Consider the following 19821-nt stretch of genomic DNA (forward strand, 5'->3'; position numbering starts at 1 on the left):
ACCTCTATCACACGTCATCCTCCACGCCTCCCATTCTTCAGGAGCGCGCCGCAGCCACTGAAAGACTCCGGCCCGCGTGACACACTACCGGAGCCGCGGCAAAGGTGAAAAAGAGCCGCATGCGGCTCTGGAGCCGCGGGTTGCCGACCCCCGCCCTAGGTACATTAGATAGATTGTGAGCCCACTGGGACAGACGGAATTATGCTTGAGTACCTGAATAAATTCATGTAAACCTTTCTCAGCTCCTCTGAATGAATGAATGAATAAAAATCAACTGAACTGGAATCTACCAAGAAACCAGACTTGACGTAGCTGCATTCTGGGCCTTTGCCAATCAAGCTGAATAGCAGGAGGTCTCTTATGAACTGTGCACGATAGCATCTGACTCTGAAGGGAAATATAAAATCCTAAATACATGGGAGGAGTCAAGTCTTCTTCCCTGAGAGGTGGTCCAGTAAAGGAGACTATAGAGGAGCAGAAGGTGGAGGAACTCCACCCAGGGGCCCACAGACTCTGAATTCCCTGTCCTAGGAACCAAGGGGAAGGAAGAGAGGCTTCTGGCTTTAAAACCTGTGCTCTTATTGAAAGTCACGTAGGAAGCAAGGCGTCTGAGGTCTGCAGCTTATCTTTCGTATTTATCTACTTCACAAGACTTAAGCTCAATTTGTTGGGCAAGGAGAGAACAGATCCCAGGGACCCACAGCTGTCTCTCTGAGGTTCCAAGTGCCCTAAGGAAGAAGATCTGGTCCCTGAACCACAATCAGGAACACAGAGCGAAGCTGGCAACAGTCCCAGACTTGGAAGCAGTGGAGCTAGTAAGTGCTTAGCATCCTTTAATAGCAGAGGGTAATCCACCCACCCAGGTACTTATCCTAAACCTGTCCAAGGCACCTGTCCATGGTACACTCATACCAAAGAGAGTTATCTGCAGAAACCTTGCTGCCACCCACTAGGAGATAAGGAGAACTACAGGGCTTAACCTTTGCCCCAACATACACGCCAACTTACTGAGGAGAAAGAAGGCTACAGGATAGCATCTGGAGAGAAACCAAAGGCACCAGCCCAATAGTGGCCCAAGACAATCTGCTGCCTGAGGCGATTGATGAGAGGACACCCCTCCCCTCCCCTCCCTTGGTTGGCAATTCACACACGCTGCCCGATTGGGGCTGGCCTAATATCTTCTCTATACTGCGGCCCATTCTGTTTGACATAACTTCCTGTTTCCACTGGGGTGGGCCGCAGTAGATAGAAGACGTCGGGCCGGCCTCAGATGGCTTTGCAACAATTAAAGGTAGAATTTTTGGGGGAGGGGGGGTTGAGGAAAGAGGAGAGGAGATACCTGCTGAGGGGGAGGGAATGTAAGGAGAGATGCTGGGGAAGGATTACGGCAGAGGTAACATAAGAACAAGAATTGCCGCTGCTGGGTCAGACCAGTGGTCCACTTGCACGGTGGCCCTTAGGTCAAATACCAGTGCCCTATTTGAGTCTAGCCTTACCTGCGTACGTTCTGGTTCAGCAGGAACTTATCTAACCTTTTCTTGAATCCCTGGAGGGTGCTTTCCCCTATAAAAGCCTCTGGAAGAGCAGGAAGGCTGGCGGGCGGCAGGATGCCGATCCCAGAAGCATGCCGCCTGAGGCCTCCGCCTCAGTTGGCCGCATTACACGGCCTCCCCTGCACCAGCCGCAGGAGTAATGAGCATGTGGCAGCTCAATTCCGTATGTGAGCAAGCACCATATTGCAGCTGGAAGAGGAAGAACTATGCCAAGGACTTGAAATGCCAACCCAACGAAGCCTGATCAGCTGTGCAACTATTTTACAACTTTTCTGGATACTTTTAGGAGCATTTTCAAAACACAAAGACATCCCAAAAATGTCATAAATCGGTTCTTGGATGTCTTAATTGCCAGGACGTTGAAATGCCAATTTTCAAAACTGTCTTTCTGGATGTCTTGCGAGGCGTTCTACAGCTGCGTGTCCCAAACTAAAAGGTGGGTTGTTGGAGGCGTGTTCCTTGGAGATCTTGCTAGGCTTCTTAGCCGCTGTGCGTCCAGAGTTCGAGAGGGTGTGTTGGGCGGCCTTAGCACTTGGACATCTGAAACTAGACCTCTTCTAAAAGTGTCTAAGTGCCAAAAAGGCACCCGAACTCATCATTTGACCATTGGAGGGATCAAGTTATGACTCCTCCCCCACACACTCCCCCCATGATCACTAAACCCCTCCTACCCCCACAAAGATCTCAATGAAAGAGTACACAGCAGCACAGGTGTCTTAAGTAGCCGGGTGGCTGGGCTAGTGAGCCATAGAGAAGGGGGCACAGGCCCATAAGCCACTCTACCTTATTATACTGCCATATATGTGTCACCTGCAGCCATATGGGCTATTGGGGTGGTACGTGGATAGAGTAAGTTGGGGGGGGGGGGTTTGAAGGGTTCAGCTAAGGCCATGTAACCCCCTTCCTCACTGGTCTGGGGGGGAGAGAGAGTTGGAGAGATGCTGAACCCTTAGCAAAAGAGGAAGCGAGAGAGAGAGAGACTTTGGGGGGAGAGAGGTGGAGGGTGGACGAGACTAAAGCGCGCCAGACAATTGCACACGGACAAAGGAGCTCAGACAAATGCGCGCAGGACGTCAGTGCACCGGATTAAAAGTTAAATTTAAAGTGCTCCGAGGGTGTGTGGGGGGGGGAAAGGGAACCCCCCCCCTCCCTTTCTGCCCCTCTCGGACTCTTAGATCAGCAGATCAGAACCTACTGTCTGTTCCCTCTATTAAAGAATTTTATTACACTAGGAAATCCAATTTCTCTGTTACCTCCCCAACTTTGCCACGAAAATCTCCTAGATAAATTCAAGATTAAATTAAAAACGTTTTTTTCCGGATGCATTCCACAGCTCCTAAACTTCTTATTGCCAAGTCTGCCAACCGCTTTTAAGAAGCGACCCAATCCCTAATGTGTTAAGAACATAAGAAGTTGCCACCACTGGGTCAGACCAGAGGTCCATCACGCCCAGCGGTCCGCTCCCGCGGCGGCCCATCAGGTCTATGACCTGTGATGTGGTTCCTGTCCATTTCTGTAACCTACCTCTTCTTTTTATCTGTAACCCTCAATCCCCTTATCTTTTAGGAACTTATCTAAACCTTCCTTGAAACCCTGCAATGTGCTCTGGGCTATCACAACCTCCGGAAGCGCGTTCCATGTGGGTAAAAAAGAACTTCCTAGCATTTGTTCTAAACCTGTCCCCTCTCAATTTCTCCGAGCGACCCCTTGTATTTGTGGTTCCCCACAGTCTGAAAAATCTGTCCCTGTCCCTCTCTCTTCTTTTAACCCTAGTTGTTTTTTTTTTTTTTTTTCTTTTTTCTCTTTAACAATGTAACTTTACCCCCACCTTTCTTCTTCAATCCCCACTCTCATGTATGTCTTTGTAAAACGTCTACAATGTTCACTTTTCCCCCTTTTATAAGCATTATTTTAATTCTTCATTTTATCATAGCGTTGTAAACCGGCTAGATATTTGTTGATGGTCGGTATATTAAAAATAATAAAACTTGAAACTAATTTTTCTCTAAAACAGGGAAAAATTACACTTTCCTCTGTAATGGGTGGGAGGGGGTCCCCCCCCCCGAACCTCCCAACAGCACCGCCAAGACTTCTAAGTAAACTGAGGGGCATTTGTCCATGTGCACTTTCATCTATGTACCAAGGTGGAGAGATACTGGCAGCCTCAGATTTGCCCTGAATTGCCTTAGGCCTGCCCAGGCTTCTTCACAGCTTCAACCTGTGATAATGCTGCTATAGGTCTCTGGTGAGGCCCCATTTGGAACACTCTGTGCAATTTTGGAGACCCCACCTTCAAAAAGATATAAAGAGGATGGAGTCGATTCAGAGGTTAGTGGTCTTTGTCATAAAGTGTATATGGGAACAGACTTATACACCTCAATATGTATATGCTGGAAAAAAGGTGGGAGGGGTAGATATGATAGAGATGTTTACATTTCTCTGTGACATTAATGTACAGGAGAAGAGTCTTTTTCAAATGAAGGAAAACTCTGGAAGGAGAGGGCATAGGATAAAGTTCAGAGGTTGTAGGCTCAGGAGTGGTACAAGGAAATGCTTTGCTACATAAAGGGTGGTAGATGCATGGAATAGTCTCCCAGTAGAGGTGGTAGAGAAAAAGCCTGTATCTGAATTCAAGATATTGTGGTTCAAACATGTGGGATCTTGTAGGGAACAGATAGTGCATGCTGTGGATGGGCAGACTGGATGGGCCATTTAGCCTTTATTTATGTGTCTTCTATATTTCTACATTTAAAACAAACAGCAGAAAATAGCTCTTCACTTAATGTGTAATTAAACTTGGGAATTCGTTGCCAGAGAATGTGGAAAAGCTGTTAGCTTAGCAGGGTTTAAAAAAGATTTGGCTCATTTCCTAAAAGGGAAGCCTGTAGGCTATTATTGAGATGGGTTGGGGAAATCCACTGCTTATTCCTAGGATAAACAGGATAAAATTTGTTTTACTGCTTGGGACCTGGGTGTTGGAAACAGGATTCTGGGCTTGATGGACCTTCGGTCTGTCCCAGTATGTCAATTCTTCTGTTCTCATAATCTCCACTTGTAATAATAGAAATGTGGGAAATCCACAGAAAGTGAACATGTTTCCAATGCCCTACTCCCCACTCCCACTTAATGTGATAATGCTATAAGACCCTTTGTAGATGTTCTGAATTTTGTGGAGTCACCAGGGCTGAGGCAAGTGTGAGGTAGAGGAGGACACCACGCTCAGTTAGAGACTGCATTTATTAGTTAATTAGACAGTGCCCAGGTGAACGATTTCTAGTGCTGGACTCGGCGGATAGACTGGATTTGGTTGGTGTGAGCTTGGGTGCTGTACGCTCTGTAGCTCTTGTACTCCCCAGCATGGTGGTCTCTCTCCAGCACATACTGGTATCCATGGTATCCCGGATACTGGTAGGCCACCCAGCTGCGAAGCAAAAGAAAAGAAGCAGATGTCAGGTTATTTTTAAGCTGGTCTATATGTATACATTTTCCCAGCCACTCATAAAACCAGGTGATCAGACATAACATAACAAAAGATGAAAATGAGAGGCAAAGCCAGCCTAATTTCCAAGGGACGTCTTTAAAGCATGTTCAAATTGTTGATGAGAGTCAAGCGAAGCAGAAGACAGAGAAAGGGAGTCCAAAAGTACCCCCAAAGGTGAAACTGCACCCAGAACTGGAATAAAAAAATGTACTTTATTGCACAAAATGTAAATGTAAACAAGACGTTATGACCCAACACTGAGAGTGTTTCGGCTCTTGCCTGCCTCAGGGGTCTAAGATGAACATACAAGAACATCATAAATGCATATAAACAAAACATTTTCAAAAGAAGAAATAAACATTGATATTATTTATAAATCAGAATAATCTCTGATCATCTTTATATTGGTATTATCTCATAAAAGTATTAAACATAAAATATACATAAAAAGACATATATATATATATATATATATATATATATTATGTCAAACTGTGAATATCTTTACACGTCTATGTTATTATAAACTTTGAACACATAAACATATAGAAATGTACATGAATAATGTTATATCAAATTTAAAAGTTTCAAGTTTATTATCTTTTTAATATACCGACCATCAACAAGTATCTGGCAGGTTAACAATAAAATTTTAAAAAGAGAAAAAAAATCATAGATATTTAAAAATGATATGAGTGAACATCAAAAACATTAACTGGACAGACATGAAAGTGAGGGGAAAAGGGAAAGGAGGGGAAAGGTTACATGTTTTGAGAAGAGAAGGAGAAAGTCGTACTGCAAGTATAACCGAAAGTTTAACGAGACTACCTAGACGAAAATTGTACGTGGTGACTTAGGCGATCTAAAAACAGGTCTAAATGCCCAGAAGGTATCCAAAGTAACCAGATAACCACTGCAGACAGAAAATACAGACCCCCTCCACACTGCCGCAGTGATCACTGACCCCCTCCCCCCCCAAATACCACAAAAATCAGAATAAAAGCATGCATACTGCCTCCATCATAGGAAAGCCTAGTAGAGCTGCATAGAGGTGGCTTAAGGAGTCTGGGGGTGGGCTAGTGAACCATAGAGAGGAGGACCCAGGCCCATAAGCCACTTTAACCACTGCATTTGTGGTGAAACATGTGCACCCCCCAAAACCTCCCTAAACCACCTGCAGCCATAAGGGCTATTAGGGGGTTGTGGCTCCCTTTTTGTGAAGTTCGCAGCCCCACTGCTCTGTTGCCATGTCTGGCTGTTCAGTCCATCACTTTACTGACCCCTCCCACGACCAAAAGGTCTTGTTCTAGGTGTTTTGGACTTGGACGAATTTTTGGACAAGAATGGGGTATAAAGACAGACGATTTAGCAGTCTGGACGCTCAAATGGCTGGGCGTACAAGTAGACGATTCTCAGAAAAAAAAATTTTTGAACGTATTTTTCGACACTGGGCGACTTAGATGTATTTTTTGACTTTGTCCCTCTCTGTGTCCCACAAATGGTGAGAAACTGGCAGGCGGATCTCTCCTTCTGAGGTTGCATTTTATCACTCACAGAACAGTCTGGGCCCTGGTAAAAATCTCAGGACTCAACATTCAGGAAAGTAACAAATGTTAATTTAGTCACATTCTCACATATGTTATGTTTCATTATAAATTTATGGGAATTTTGGAAGTACATCAGGATGAAAGGTTAAGGATATGGAGGGTGATTTTCAAAGGGTAAACATCCCTTTAGAAAACGGCTCCAGGGATGGAGGAGATTTCATTTTGAAATCCAGCTGTAGATTTTGTTCTTACTGGAGAGAAAGTCAAAAGTCTCTGAGAGCTGAGAGGCCCGTGTTGAGACTGGCTGCTATGATTTCAGATGGGAACCTAGCAAAGTTTGGCCTTGAAAATGAGCTAGCGAATAGCGCATGACACGGGGACAAAGTTTCCCCCATCCCCAAGGGAACTCAATTTCTCTGTCCTGTTCTCGCGAGTTTTGTTGCTGTCCCTGCCCCATTCCTGTAAATTCTGCCTTAACCACACAAGCCTCGAACACTTATGATTTTAAAGTGTTTGAGGCTTGTGCAGATGAGGACGGAGCTTAGGCATTGGTGGAATGAGGCATTATGACATCACAATCTGAGCTCTACAATGTTGCTACTTAGGATTTTAAAGGGTTTGAGGCTTGTGCAGATGAGGACTAAGCTTAGGCATTGGTGGAATGAGGCATTATGACATCACAATCTGAGCTCTAGAATGTTGCTACTTAGGATTTTAAAGAGTTTGAGGCTTGTGCAGGTGAGGACGGAGCTTGGGCATTGGTGCAATGAGGCATTATGACATCACAATCTGAGCTCTACAATGTTGCTACTTAGGATTCTAAAGTGTTTGAGGCTTGTGCAGGTGAGGACGGAGCTTAGGCATTGGTGGAATGAGGCATTATGACATCACAGTCTGAGCTCTAGAATGTTGCTACTTAGAATTTTAAAGTGTTTGAGCCTTGTGTAGATGAGGACAGAGCTTAGACATTGGTGGAATGAGGCATTATGACATCACAATCTGAGCTCTAGAATGTTGCTACTTAGGATTTTAAAGAGTTTGAGGCTTGTGCAGGTGAAGACGGAGCTTAGGCATTGGTGGAATGAGGCATTATGACATCACAATCTGAGCTCTAGAATGTTGCTAGTTAGGATTTTAAAGGGTTTGAGGCTTGTGCAGATGAGGACGGAGCTTAGGCATTGGTGGAATGAGGCATTATGACATCACAATCTGAGCTCTAGAATGTTGCTACTTAGGATTTTAAAGAGTTTGAGGCTTGTGCAGGTGAAGACGGAGCTTAGACATTGGTGGAATGAGGCATTATGACATCACAATCTGAGCTCTAGAATGTTGCTACTTAGGATTTTAAAGAGTTTGAGGCTTGTGCAGGTGAAGACGGAGCTTAGGCATTGGTGGAATGAGGCATTATGACATCACAATCTGAGCTCTAGAATGTTGCTACTTAGGATTTTAAAGAGTTTGAGGCTTGTGCAGGTGAGGACGGAGCTTGCAGGAATGGGGCAGGAACAGTGAAAGAACTTGCGGGGATGGGATGAGAATGAATTCCCATGGGGATGGAGAAAATATCGTCCCTGTGTCGTTCTCTACTGGCGAGTTCTCTTTGGGGTCTCAGAATTGCTCCAGTCCTGAATCTCATTACCCAAAATGAGCTTTTGTTTCAAATTGTTCTCTGGAAGTCCAGTCCAGTCAGGGAATTGAGTTCTGAAACTGATGGCCTTAAAACTCACCCTCAGCTGGAAGATAATTCCTTCTTCCAAATAAAACACATGTGAAGCTGTTGCCACTGAGAAATCTAATAAGTTTAGAACCTTTCAGGCCACCGGGAGATTTTAATGAATGAATCATTCTACATTGCGAAGGCTGCATCTAAGAATCTGCACAGGGCAAATATTCCCTTTTTCCCTGCTTCTCAGATTTCTTTTTAGTTCATTTCGCAAATTCATGTTAAAATAACATTTTTTAACACACAGTAAAGCTTATCGCGCATGTTAATTCATGCGTTCGCTTGGGTTCAATTGATATACACGCACTAACCCCATTTTACAAAGCCTTGTTAGGCTTTTTTTTATCTCCAGCCATGGCGGTATTAGTTCTGACTTTCATAGGAATACCTCCGTGGTTATCAATAAAAAAGCCTGATGCGGCTTTGTGAAGGGAGCCCTAAATATTTGAAGACACACTATTGGCCCAAATACTTACTAAGGAATGCTCATCTCTACTATGCTTAGTAGGGACCCTCAGGCGGACCCACATAAACAATAAGGTGAGAGGTTCCAGGGGGAAGAATCCTCCTCAGGGCCCTCACTTTAAATACTATTTGATGGCTGCTCATTGATCCTTTCTGGAGGGGGTGAGGGGCAAATTTCCAGAATAAGTCCACTCCACACACTGGACTAGATTCAGTAAATGATACTGAAAAAACAGTGGCGAAGAAAATCTGCGAGGAGCTATTCTATAAACTACGCTCTGAGTTACACATGAGACATACCATAACAAGCAACTTATATACCGAAGTTCTATTGCATCCTCACCTGGAGTATTGCATTCAATTCTGGTCTCCTTATCTCAAGAAAGATACAGCGGAGCTAGAAAAGGTTCAAAGAAAAGCGACCAATATGGTAAAGGGGATGGAACTCCTCTCGTATGAGGAAAGACTAAAAAGGTTAGGGCTCTTTAGCTTGGAAAAGAGACGGCTGAGGGGGAGATATGATTGAAGTCTACAAAATCCTGAATGGAGTAGAACAGGTACAAGTGGATCGATTTTTCGCTTCGTCAAAAATTACAAAGACTAGGGGACACTTGATGAAGTTACAGGGAAGTTCTCTTAAAACCAATAGGAGGAAATCTTTTTCACTCAGAGAATAGTTAAGCTCTAGAACACATTGCCAGAGGATGTGGTAAGAGCAGATAGCATAGCTGGTTTTAAGAAAAGTTTGGACAAGTTCCTGGAGGAAAAGTCCGTAGTCTGTTATTAAGACATAGGGGAAGCCTCTGCTTGCCCTGGAATGTTGCTACTCTTTGGGTTTTGGTCAGGTAGTAGTGACCTGGATTGATCACCGTGAGAACGGGCTACTAGGCTTGATGGACCATTGGTCTGACTCAGAAAGGCTCTTCTTATGAGTTGCAGGAGACTCTCGTAGAGACTTGAGTCCACCTGAGGCTCCCAAGCTCTTTCCTCTCCTCATTTTAGATGCAATGGATCCTCCAGGCATCCTTTTCAGTCGTTTCCTTTGGTCTCTTCTCCTTGGGAGCTCAGATACCTTCTCGCTTTCTTTGGCTTGGACTTGTCCAGTGTTCCAGTTGACTTGATAGCAAAATGATTCCTTCAACATGGCTTTCTGAAAAAGCAAACACTCTTGTTTCTGTCAATTTGGCATCTCAGCTTTCTGTTTTCTTTTCATTGTACAGGAATATAAGTGCACACGTTTCACTTTAACTGCACAAAGACATACCGTGATTCTCCAGTACATGGTGTAACACACAACATCCAACACTGAACCCCTCACCTCCCTGAGAACAAACTCATCCCACCCAACCAAAACCTACCCAAAGAACAAGAACCCCCCCCCCTTGACATGCTACCTTGCAACTGATAATATCAAGGCAGATCTCAACACCAGTAAATAACTGGAGATATTATGCGAAACAAAGGTTTGACACCAAAAATCTCAAAACTGAATGGCACAAAAGGAAGAGAACATGGCTGACATATCAAGTTTCAATAAAAGACTTCGTTTGATGCAATCTGAGACACATATAGGAAAAATCCGGCCAAGCCCTCATCAGACTAAGGGGCCCTTTTATGACTGGTGGTTTATAGTTCATTATTTATATTCTGCCTTTAAACAAGGTGGATTACAACCAAACATACCCAATTTAAAAAAAAAACAAATGTCAAAAAACATCAAAATTGGCAATAATAATAAACTTGCTTTATTTATAGCCTTGCAGTTCAGAGCGGTTTTACATCAAGAGAAACTGCCAAATGCAGTAGACATAGCCAAAATTTCATTGGACAAATTTATCAAACATGTAAGTCTTCAAGGATTTTCTGAAAGTTTGATAGGAAATCGTATTCAAGAACAAATCACTTATAATTTTACTCCAGACACCGGCCTGATAAGATAAGGTTCTAGAAATCTTGATCTAGAAAATCTTTCAGAAGTGCAACCTTTCAACGTTGGAAACGAGAAAAAAGAATTCATATGTGTATAATCGAAGTCAAAGTGATTCAAAAATTAAATTGGTACCAAATCTACAATACCAATGTTTTATAACATAGACATGAAAATGTAAAGACAATTCTGGCTTGGTAAGCATTGACGTGTGCTTACTGGGGCAAAAAATGGCTTCCTGCAGGGCATCCTGAGATGTCCTGCAGTAGTTTTGGATGTCTGCATGGTATCCCTGTGTTGGGGGTGAAGAGTGGAAGTGTTCTGTGCTAACCGATTGGCGCATCGGCCCTGGCTGCCTTCAGAATCGATGCTGGTTGGGTCTCATACGCCAATGGCCACTGCTAATGAGAAAGGGATTGGGGTTGATATAGTGTGTGAACAAGGTGTAATAAGCGGTTTACAAGCAGGCGGGCTCACAGTCTATCCAGTAGAGAATTTAGTGACTTGTCCAGGGGAGCAGCATAGGGTTTGAACTCACAACCTCAGGATGTTGAGTCTGTAGCTCTAACCAATACGCCACACTGTCCTCCGATATGAAAGTAAGAAAAACATAAAACTGTCCATTTTACCCCAGCGGTAAAAATGGCCTTAGGGTGTGGGAATGACTGGCGTAAAGATGCATTGTTACGACTGATCATTTCTGCATAGCTTGCAAGCTAGTCAGAGTGAGACACTGGGGTAATATATTTTTCCTTTGAATTAATTTAAAAGCTTTACAGTTAAAGGACTGGGCATAAAATCTGAGGACCTGGTGCACTTTTAATTGTATGAACACATTTGAAGTAAGATCGAAGAGTTAGTGGGCTTGAGAAAGTTTTGACTAGGTTTTGAAATATATATATATACATATTTCATTGAGATCTTTAAATGAGAATCAAGTAGCTGTTGCCCATATCTCAAAGGCTCACCTGGCCTCAACCAGAAATGGTGCATTTTTCTACTTGGTTCCAATATGGTGGAACAATTTCCCAGTAGAGTAAAGGAAGGAAGAATCATTTCAGAAATTTAAGAGACATCTAAAAACACTTTTTTTTTCACATGGCTCTCCCGAATTGAAGAATGGAATGGGGACCGCAATCTGCCTTAATTTGTATTAATTTGTATTTATTTATTTCATATAGCAGTTTTAGTGGATACGTTTTAGAAATGTTCATTTCTTTGATGCTCTCAAGCTCTGTGAAGCGGCTGTGCCGGGAATTGCATTAAGACCTGCACTAAAATAGGACTGTTTGCTATCAGGCCGCTTCAGAGATTTTTCTCTCTCTTCAATTTGTATCATTTTGGTTTTAATTTTTTTATCTTCTTTCATTCTTTCTATTTTCTATGTCTTTGATTTTTCATCTCGGAAATGTATTATATGTTGTTGTTACATATTTGTAGTTTATCAGGTACTTTAGCTGGATTGTGAGCCTTCGGGACAAATCGGGTCGTACCTAATTTCATTTTAGTTTGATACTGTACTTTGTAAACCGGTTAGGTCAGTAAAATGCAGGAGCGGCAGATCGAATCTTAAATCAACATAAACATATACATTCTCTACATATTCAACAGGGCACAGAGAAGGAGAAAGGGGAGATTAGTTTACCTGAATTTTCAAAAGGAAACTCCACAAAGTATTTCTTTTAGAAAATGAGTTTGCAGTTCCACAGGCCAGCTGCTGATAGATATTTTAAAATGTCCTCTCCCTCTGGCAACTCTATAACTGGACGTGTATCTTACTAGTTATCACTTATATAGCGCTGAAAGGCATTTATAGATGGTCCCTGCTATGAAGAGCTTACAATCTAACTCGGACAGGCAGACATGACAGAGGGTAGGGGATGCAGAAACCAAGGTGAGAGGTGTTAGGAGTCGAAAGCACTCTCAAAGAGGTGGACTTTTAACTGGGCCTTGAACACTGCCAAAGACGGAGCCCGCCGTAGGGATTCGGGCAGCTTGTTCCAAGCATACGACGCAGCAAGGCAGAAGGGGCGGAGTCTGGAGTTGTCAGCTGAAGAGAAGGGCACAGAAAGGAAGGACTTACCAGCTGAGCGGAGCTCACAGGGGGAGGGGGGAGATCATAGGAGGAGATAAGTGAAGAGAGATAGTGAGGGGCAGCCGAGTGAGTGAATTTGTAGTCAGTAAGAGGAGTTGGAAACGGATGGGAAGCCAATGAAGTGGCTTTAGGGGTTCATAGTCATTAGTGCCCAAGGCAAATGCACGCAGATAAACGCGCGTGATCAGATGCGTGCAAGTCTTTATAGCACAAGGTAAATGGGCGCAGCTCTATATTGTGTGACTCATATTCAAAGCCAACGAACATGCGCTTGCATGTGTTGTAGTTCGCTGCGTGCAATTGCCCTGAGCTAAGTTGTCGCTGTGCTCAGTTGTCTTGCGCTGAGTTGTCGTGGGCGCAATTGTCCATGCACATTTGTTTTGCACGCATTTGACTTGCCACCAGCTTTAGGAGAGGGGCAACATGAGTATAGCGGCTCTCATGAGTGGTGCAGCCGAATTCGGGACAGATTGGAGGAGAGCAAGATGGCTAAGCGGAAGGCCTGAGAGTAGCGAATTACAGTAGTCTAAGCGCGAGGTGAAGAGGGCAAGGATAAGTGTTTTGGTAGTGTGTTCAGTGAGGAAGGGTCGGATTTTGGTAATATTATAAAGGAAGAAGCAGCAGGTTATAGTGCTATGTTGCATCTGGGCAGTGAAGGTGAGAGAGGAGTCAAAGATGACCCCGAGATTACAAGCAGACAAAACAGGAAGTGTTGTCCACAGAGTTGGAGAACGAGGGAAGCGGAGAAGTGGGTTTAGGAGCTCTGTTTTAGCCATATTCAATTTTAGATGGCGGTGAGACATCCAGGTGGCAATGGGGGACAAACAGGCTGAGACTCTGGTCTGGGTTTCAGTAGAGATATTTGGGGCAGAGAGGTAGATCTGGGGAGAGTCAGCATAGAGGTGATACTGTGCAATTCTGGAGGCCACATTACCGGAAAGATGTGCTTCGAGCTGAGTTGGTCCAGCGGATGGCCACTAGGATGGTCGCCGGACTCAAGGGTCTCTCATACGAAGAAAGACTGGGCAAACTGCAGCTCTATACCCTGGAGGAGCGCAGAGAAAGGGGTGACACGATTGAGACATTTAAGTACATCACAGGTCGTGTCGAGGTGGAAAACGATATATTCTTTCCCAAGGGACCCTCGGTCACAAGGGGGCACCCGCTCAAACTCAGTGGGGGGAAATTTAGTGGTGACACCAGGAAGTATTTCTTCATGGAAAGGGTGGTAGATCACTGGAACAAACTTCCGGTGCAGGTGATCAAGGCCACCAGCGTGCTCGATTTTAAGAATAAATGGGACATCCACATGGGATCCCTACGAGGGTCAAGTTAAGGAACTAGGTCACTAGCACTCAGACTCAATGGGGTGGGTCAATGGGGTGGGCAGACTTGGTGGGTTGTGGCCCTTTTTTGCCGTCATCTTTCTATGTTTATATGAAGTCGTGGGAAGAGATCAGCGCTTCAAGTAAGCAAGTGTAGGTTGAGAAAAGGAGCAGTCCTAGGACAGAGCCTTGAGGTACATCAATCGATAGCGGGACGGCTGTGGAGGAGGAACCACCATTGCATACACTGAAGGTGCGATGGGAGAGATAGGAAGAAAACCAGGAGAAGGCAGAACCCTGGAATCCCAACAAGGACAGCATATCGAGGTTGAAGGCGATGATCAACAGTATCAAAGGTGGCAGACAGATTGAGAAGGATGAGGATAGAGTAGAGGACTTTGGATCCGGCCAAGAATAGGTCATTGGAAACTTTAGTAAGGGCAGATTCCATGGAATGCAGCCTGACTGAAGCCTTACACCAAAAGATTGGCACTGAGGCGTATATGTGCACCACTCGCAATCAGAGGAGCCAACTTCTCAGACTGATTGGGGTGCTAAACCCATCACAAATGACTCTTCTTTGGGCAAAGTGAAGGCACTTACTTAACATTGGAAGTGCTCAAAACCCCAAAAGCACCCACAGAGCTGGCAGCTACGCTCACAATTCTATAAGAAAGCAAGAGAGGCATTTACATGGGCAAAGCACGGGCACATCTCCGACTTATGCCATACTCACTGTAAGTGCATCCATTTACATCTGTCATTGAACTGGCATAAAGGATCTCTCTTAAATTTAGGTGTGCCAATTTCGGTTTAGTCTTGCATCCTGGTGTGCAGACGCTGTTCCAAAGTTGGTGTTCAATGCGTATCAATGGCTCACTTTAGTGAAAAACAGGCAGATAAAGACCCGAATGGTCCATGCAAACTGCCCAACCATACAGGCTGCATAAATTAATCATTTCATTTAAATGGTCCTTTTTCTTAGAAACCCAAAGCCCTGCCCAGTAGATGCCAAATCTTAGAATTTCCCCTAGAGTATCTTGATGGACAGTGGGAATGACTGGATGGATAATTGATAGTTCATTGACTGATGGATTTGATCCACCGATTATGCATTGACAGTCGACTGATGAAAGACTTACGCTCCTGAGTTCACTTTAATGGATGGCACCTCCTTGTTGCACCAGCCCATTGCCTGCAGAGATGGATAGTCATCACGCAGCTCAAACTTGCGGCCTTGGAAATTTTCACCGTTATACAGGGTCACTTTGCAGTCACTGTGGTTCTGCTGAGAGACAAGAGCAGATCAGGGAGAAATCCTTGGGCAAGAAGCAAGCCAACTCTCTGCCGTTTGCAAGCATCCTATATGTCTACAGGACATGGTAAAGAAAGAGCATTTGTTTTGTTTTGCAGAAGACACATGAAAATCCAGTATCAAACATGCCCATTTTCAAAACAGCAAAACGTCTATCTTGGGGGTTTTTTTTCAAGCATGGCCATTTTTCAAATTTGCGTCTATCTTTTGGAACCATTAAAAAAAGTCCAAAAGAAAGCCATACAAAACAAACCACTGGGATGTAGGAAAGTAAGGACTGGGCTATAATAAGAAACTGGAATGCATGAAGTGAACTTTTCAGCTCAAAACAGGAGTGGAATGACCAAGGGCATGGGGAGGGAGAGGCAGATGCAATCCTAACCAGCAGACTGGATCTTTCATTTTGATGGCTATCCGCCATCATCCATTGTATCACTCCGTTCCTTCTCTGTACCTAGCAGCTTTTCTGCCTGTTCCGAGCTTTCTTGCATTCCATGACTGTTTTACCTCCACCACCTCCCCGGGAGGCAATTTCACAGATCCACCACCTCTTCCATGAAGAAATATGTACAAAGACTAGGGGACACTCGATGAAGTTACAGGGAAATACTTTTAAAACCAATAGGAGGATGACGTAGCTAGTTTTAAGAAAGGTTTGGACAAGTTCCTGGAGGAAAAGTTCATAGTCTGTTATTGAGAAAGACATGGGGTAGCCACTGTTTGCCCTGGGTCAGCATGGAATGTTGCTACTCTTTGGGATTCTAGAATCTTGTTACTCTCTGGGATTCTGGAATCTTGCTAGTCTTTGAGACTCTGTATGGAATGTTGCTACTCTTTGGGGTTCTAGACTCTTGTCACTGTCTGGGATTCCGGAATCTTGCTAGTCTTTGAGATTCTGTATGGAATGTTGCTACTTTTTGGGGTTCTAGACTCTTGTCACTGTCTGGGATTCCGGAATCTTGCTATTCTTTGAGATTCTGTATGGAATGTTGCTACTCTTTGGGGTTCTAGAATCTTGTTACTCTCTGGGATTCCGGAATCTTGCTATTCTTTGAGATTCTGCATGGAATGTTGCTACTCTTTGGAGTTCTAGCATCTTGTTACTCTCTGGGATTCCAGAATCTTGCTATTCTTTGAGATTCTGTATGGAATGTTGCTACTCTTTGGGTTTTGGCCAGGTACTAGGGACCTGGATTGGCCACCGTGAGAACGGGCTTCTGGACTGACCCAATGTTCCCTTTATCTTCTCTTTTCCCCTCTGCCCACCCCTAAAAAGGTCTGTTCTGCCTTCGAGGCATTTGAATATCTATTGAATACTTTCTTGGGGGAGGGGATGCTGGGGCATCTTATTTATTTCGTTTTTCTTTCCTGTTCTCCCCAATGAGCACAGAATGGGTTACAGGTTAATATACAGATGAGTTACAATTTGCCGTACTTACAATCCGATGTGCTCATCTTAACTTGACATATACTGTACAAAGGATCTAGTTCCAATAATCATTCGTATTAGGTGAAGAGGTAAGTCTTTGTTGCTCTCCTAAAGTTCAGGAGCCATTCGTGTGTATTCAAGATTTATACAATAGACTAGAGAATGACACGGTGACAAAATTCATCACCGTTCCTGTCCCCGCGGATAACCGCGGGAAACCATCTTCATGTCATTCTTTAAGGAGAGAGGGAAGAATCAGAGTATGAATGGCCACAACCACTGACCCGCAAGCTTTGCTTTGAAGAATGCTGAGATTGAGCAGCAACATTCCAGAGCAGATATTGTGATGTCATAATGCCTCATTCCACCAGTGCCTAAGAGCCAATCACATCAGTGATGTCACAATGGCTTCATTATCCTTGGCTCACATAAGAATCAGAGTATGAATGGCCACAACCACTGACCCCCAAGCTTTGCTTTGAAGAATGCTGGTGTAGAAGGACTGAGGTTGAAACAGACACTACAGAATGACAGTCTCTGGTATCCAGAGCAGATATTGTGATGTCATAATGCCTCATTCCACCAGTGCCTAAGAGCCAATCACATCAGTGATGTCACAATGGCTTCATTATCCGTGGCTCACATAAGAATCAGAGTATGAATGGCCACAACCACTGACCCTCAAGCTTTGCTTTGAAGAATGCTGGTGTAGAAGGACTGAGGTTGAAACAGACACTACAGAATGACAGTCTCTGGTATCCAGAGCAGATATTGTGATGTCATAATGCCTCATTCCACCAGTGCCTAAGAGCCAATCACATCAGTGATGTCACAATGGCTTCATTATCCGTGGCTCACATAAGAATCAGAGTATGAATGGCCACAACCACTGACCCGCAAGCTTTGCTTTGAAGAATGCCGGTGTAGAAGGACTGAGGTTGAAACAGACACTACAGAATGACAGTCTCTGGTATCCAGAGCAGATATTGTGATGTCATAATGCCTCATTCCACCAGTGCCTAAGAGCCAATCACATCAGTGATGTCACAATGGCTTCATTATCCGTGGCTCACATAAGAATCAGAGTATGAATGGCCACAACCACTGACCCGCAAGCTTTGCTTTGAAGAATGCTGGTGTAGAAGGACCGAGGTTGAAATAGACACTAGAAAATGACTTGGGATTATTTCCTGCGGTTATCCACGGGGACGGGAACGGTGATGAATTTTGTCACCGTGTCATTCTCTACAATAGACTACACGCCTTCATCTCATACATCCCTCCACCTCATCTTGGACTGGGTTAGGTGTGTATTTTGAAGTGTCTAGCAGCCTAGCTTATCATTGAAACTTGGGCTGCTTTACTTCATGCTCGAGATTAACTGCAATTAGCAGCTCTGACAATGTTCCCCTCCAGATGTAACAAGGTACCCAAATCCCAGGCCCCTCATGTCACACTCAGAGGCCCAAATCCCTGGACAGACAGAGAGAAGAAGCCCTCTTACGGCACACTTGATGGTTCGGAAGGAGAGCAAGTGCTCCGTTCTGTAACTGCTGTTCCCGCTCCAGGCCTCCCAGTGGGGATAGTCACCCTGCTCCAGTACACACTGCTGGCCCTGGAATTCGGGGTACTCATAGCCAATCCACCTGTGAGGGGGGAAAGAAATGATGTTAATAAGACCCTCCTAGGGTCAGTGGGGCTGAGCTATAACCCAGATGCGGGCGTACAAACAAGTTAGTGAAGATCTGTGGTTAAAACACTTTAAATCTCCCAAAACCTTCTTTCTCAGTGTACCCCTAAAGGCAGGCTGAAATATTATTTATCTATTTATTCATTCATTTCTATAGCCTGTCCTCCCCAGGAGCCCAGAAGGGGTTGCAAGGATACATACACAAAGTTTTCAGGAACAAAGATACGCACGTTACAGAGTCAATAAGTTAAAACTTATAGAGAATGTGACTAAGAAACACAGGCTTTGTAGAATCTAAGAAAATAAATCCTAGAGTCACGGAAGCGATCATATTCCTATAGCACAGGGGTAGGCAATTCCGGTCCTCGAGAGCTGGAGCCAGGTCAGGTTTTCAGGATCTCCACAATAAATATGCATGAGATAGATTTGCATCTCGAGGAGGCAGTGCATGCAAATTCATCTCATACATATTCATTGTGGAAATCCTGAAAACCTGACCTGGCTCCGGCACTCAAGGACCAGAATTGCCTACCCCTGCTATAGCATACCTAAATTATGGAATCATCTCCCTCCTACCATTAGGGCAATTGATAACCAACTGACCTTCGGAAAGCAGTAAAGACCCTTCTTTTCATGAACCGGATCAATTCTGGTCTCAAATTTTGACAGGCCTTGCTTCGATGCACCTGATTTCAGAACAGCTGAGCCTGCCTGCCTTTTTTTATTTATTTATATTGAAACAAATTGATCAAGAAACAACTTCTTGTGCAGAATATTGAGAAAGACATACCATGATAAAACATAAAGAGCAAAAGGAAATTTGTTGCTTAATCAAATTATGGATCCAAAGATAAAGCAATGATGGGTTCACACCCGCATATCTGATTGTGGTTACAGGAGTATTACGAATTACTTGAACTTTCATGACAGAAATTGAAAAATGGACCACCACCTTCAAACTGAAATTAAACACAGCGAAAACAAAAGTCTTTTTGGCAAGCCCCAATGACAAAATCACGAGAACATCGCTAAAAATCAATAACCACGAATATCCAATATCCAATACCATAAAAATACTGGGTATCACTCTAGATACTCATCTAACCATGGCTGACCACACAAACTGACCGGGGAAAAAATGTTTTTACACGCTATGGAAACTAAGGACCATAAAAAAATACTTCAAACCAACATCCTTCAGATTGCTGGTGCAATCGCTGATCCTATCCCTCCTTGACTACTGTAACATCATCTACCTGGGTATTCCAAAA

The 19821-nt window shown here is 44.0% G+C and overlaps 1 protein-coding gene across 2 annotated transcripts in view; it reads right to left on the bottom strand.

Moving 5' to 3' along the window:
- Positions 1 to 4826: 4826 nt before the first annotated feature.
- The window catches only part of CRYBA2 (crystallin beta A2), an 87395-nt gene continuing 72400 nt past the window's right edge, over positions 4827 to 19821 (bottom strand). For both annotated transcript variants that reach the window (XM_033946329.1, XM_033946328.1), the window contains exons 3-5: positions 18365 to 18506; positions 15259 to 15401; positions 4827 to 4974 (exon numbers count right to left, since the gene is read on the bottom strand). In XM_033946329.1, the coding sequence (XP_033802220.1) occupies positions 4827 to 4974; positions 15259 to 15401; positions 18365 to 18506 (433 nt within the window). The remainder of the gene's footprint in view (positions 4975 to 15258; positions 15402 to 18364; positions 18507 to 19821) is intronic.

Source organism: Geotrypetes seraphini, chromosome 5 (assembly GCF_902459505.1).
Source record: "Geotrypetes seraphini chromosome 5, aGeoSer1.1, whole genome shotgun sequence".
In the NCBI taxonomy this organism is placed as follows: Eukaryota; Metazoa; Chordata; class Amphibia; order Gymnophiona; family Dermophiidae; genus Geotrypetes; species Geotrypetes seraphini.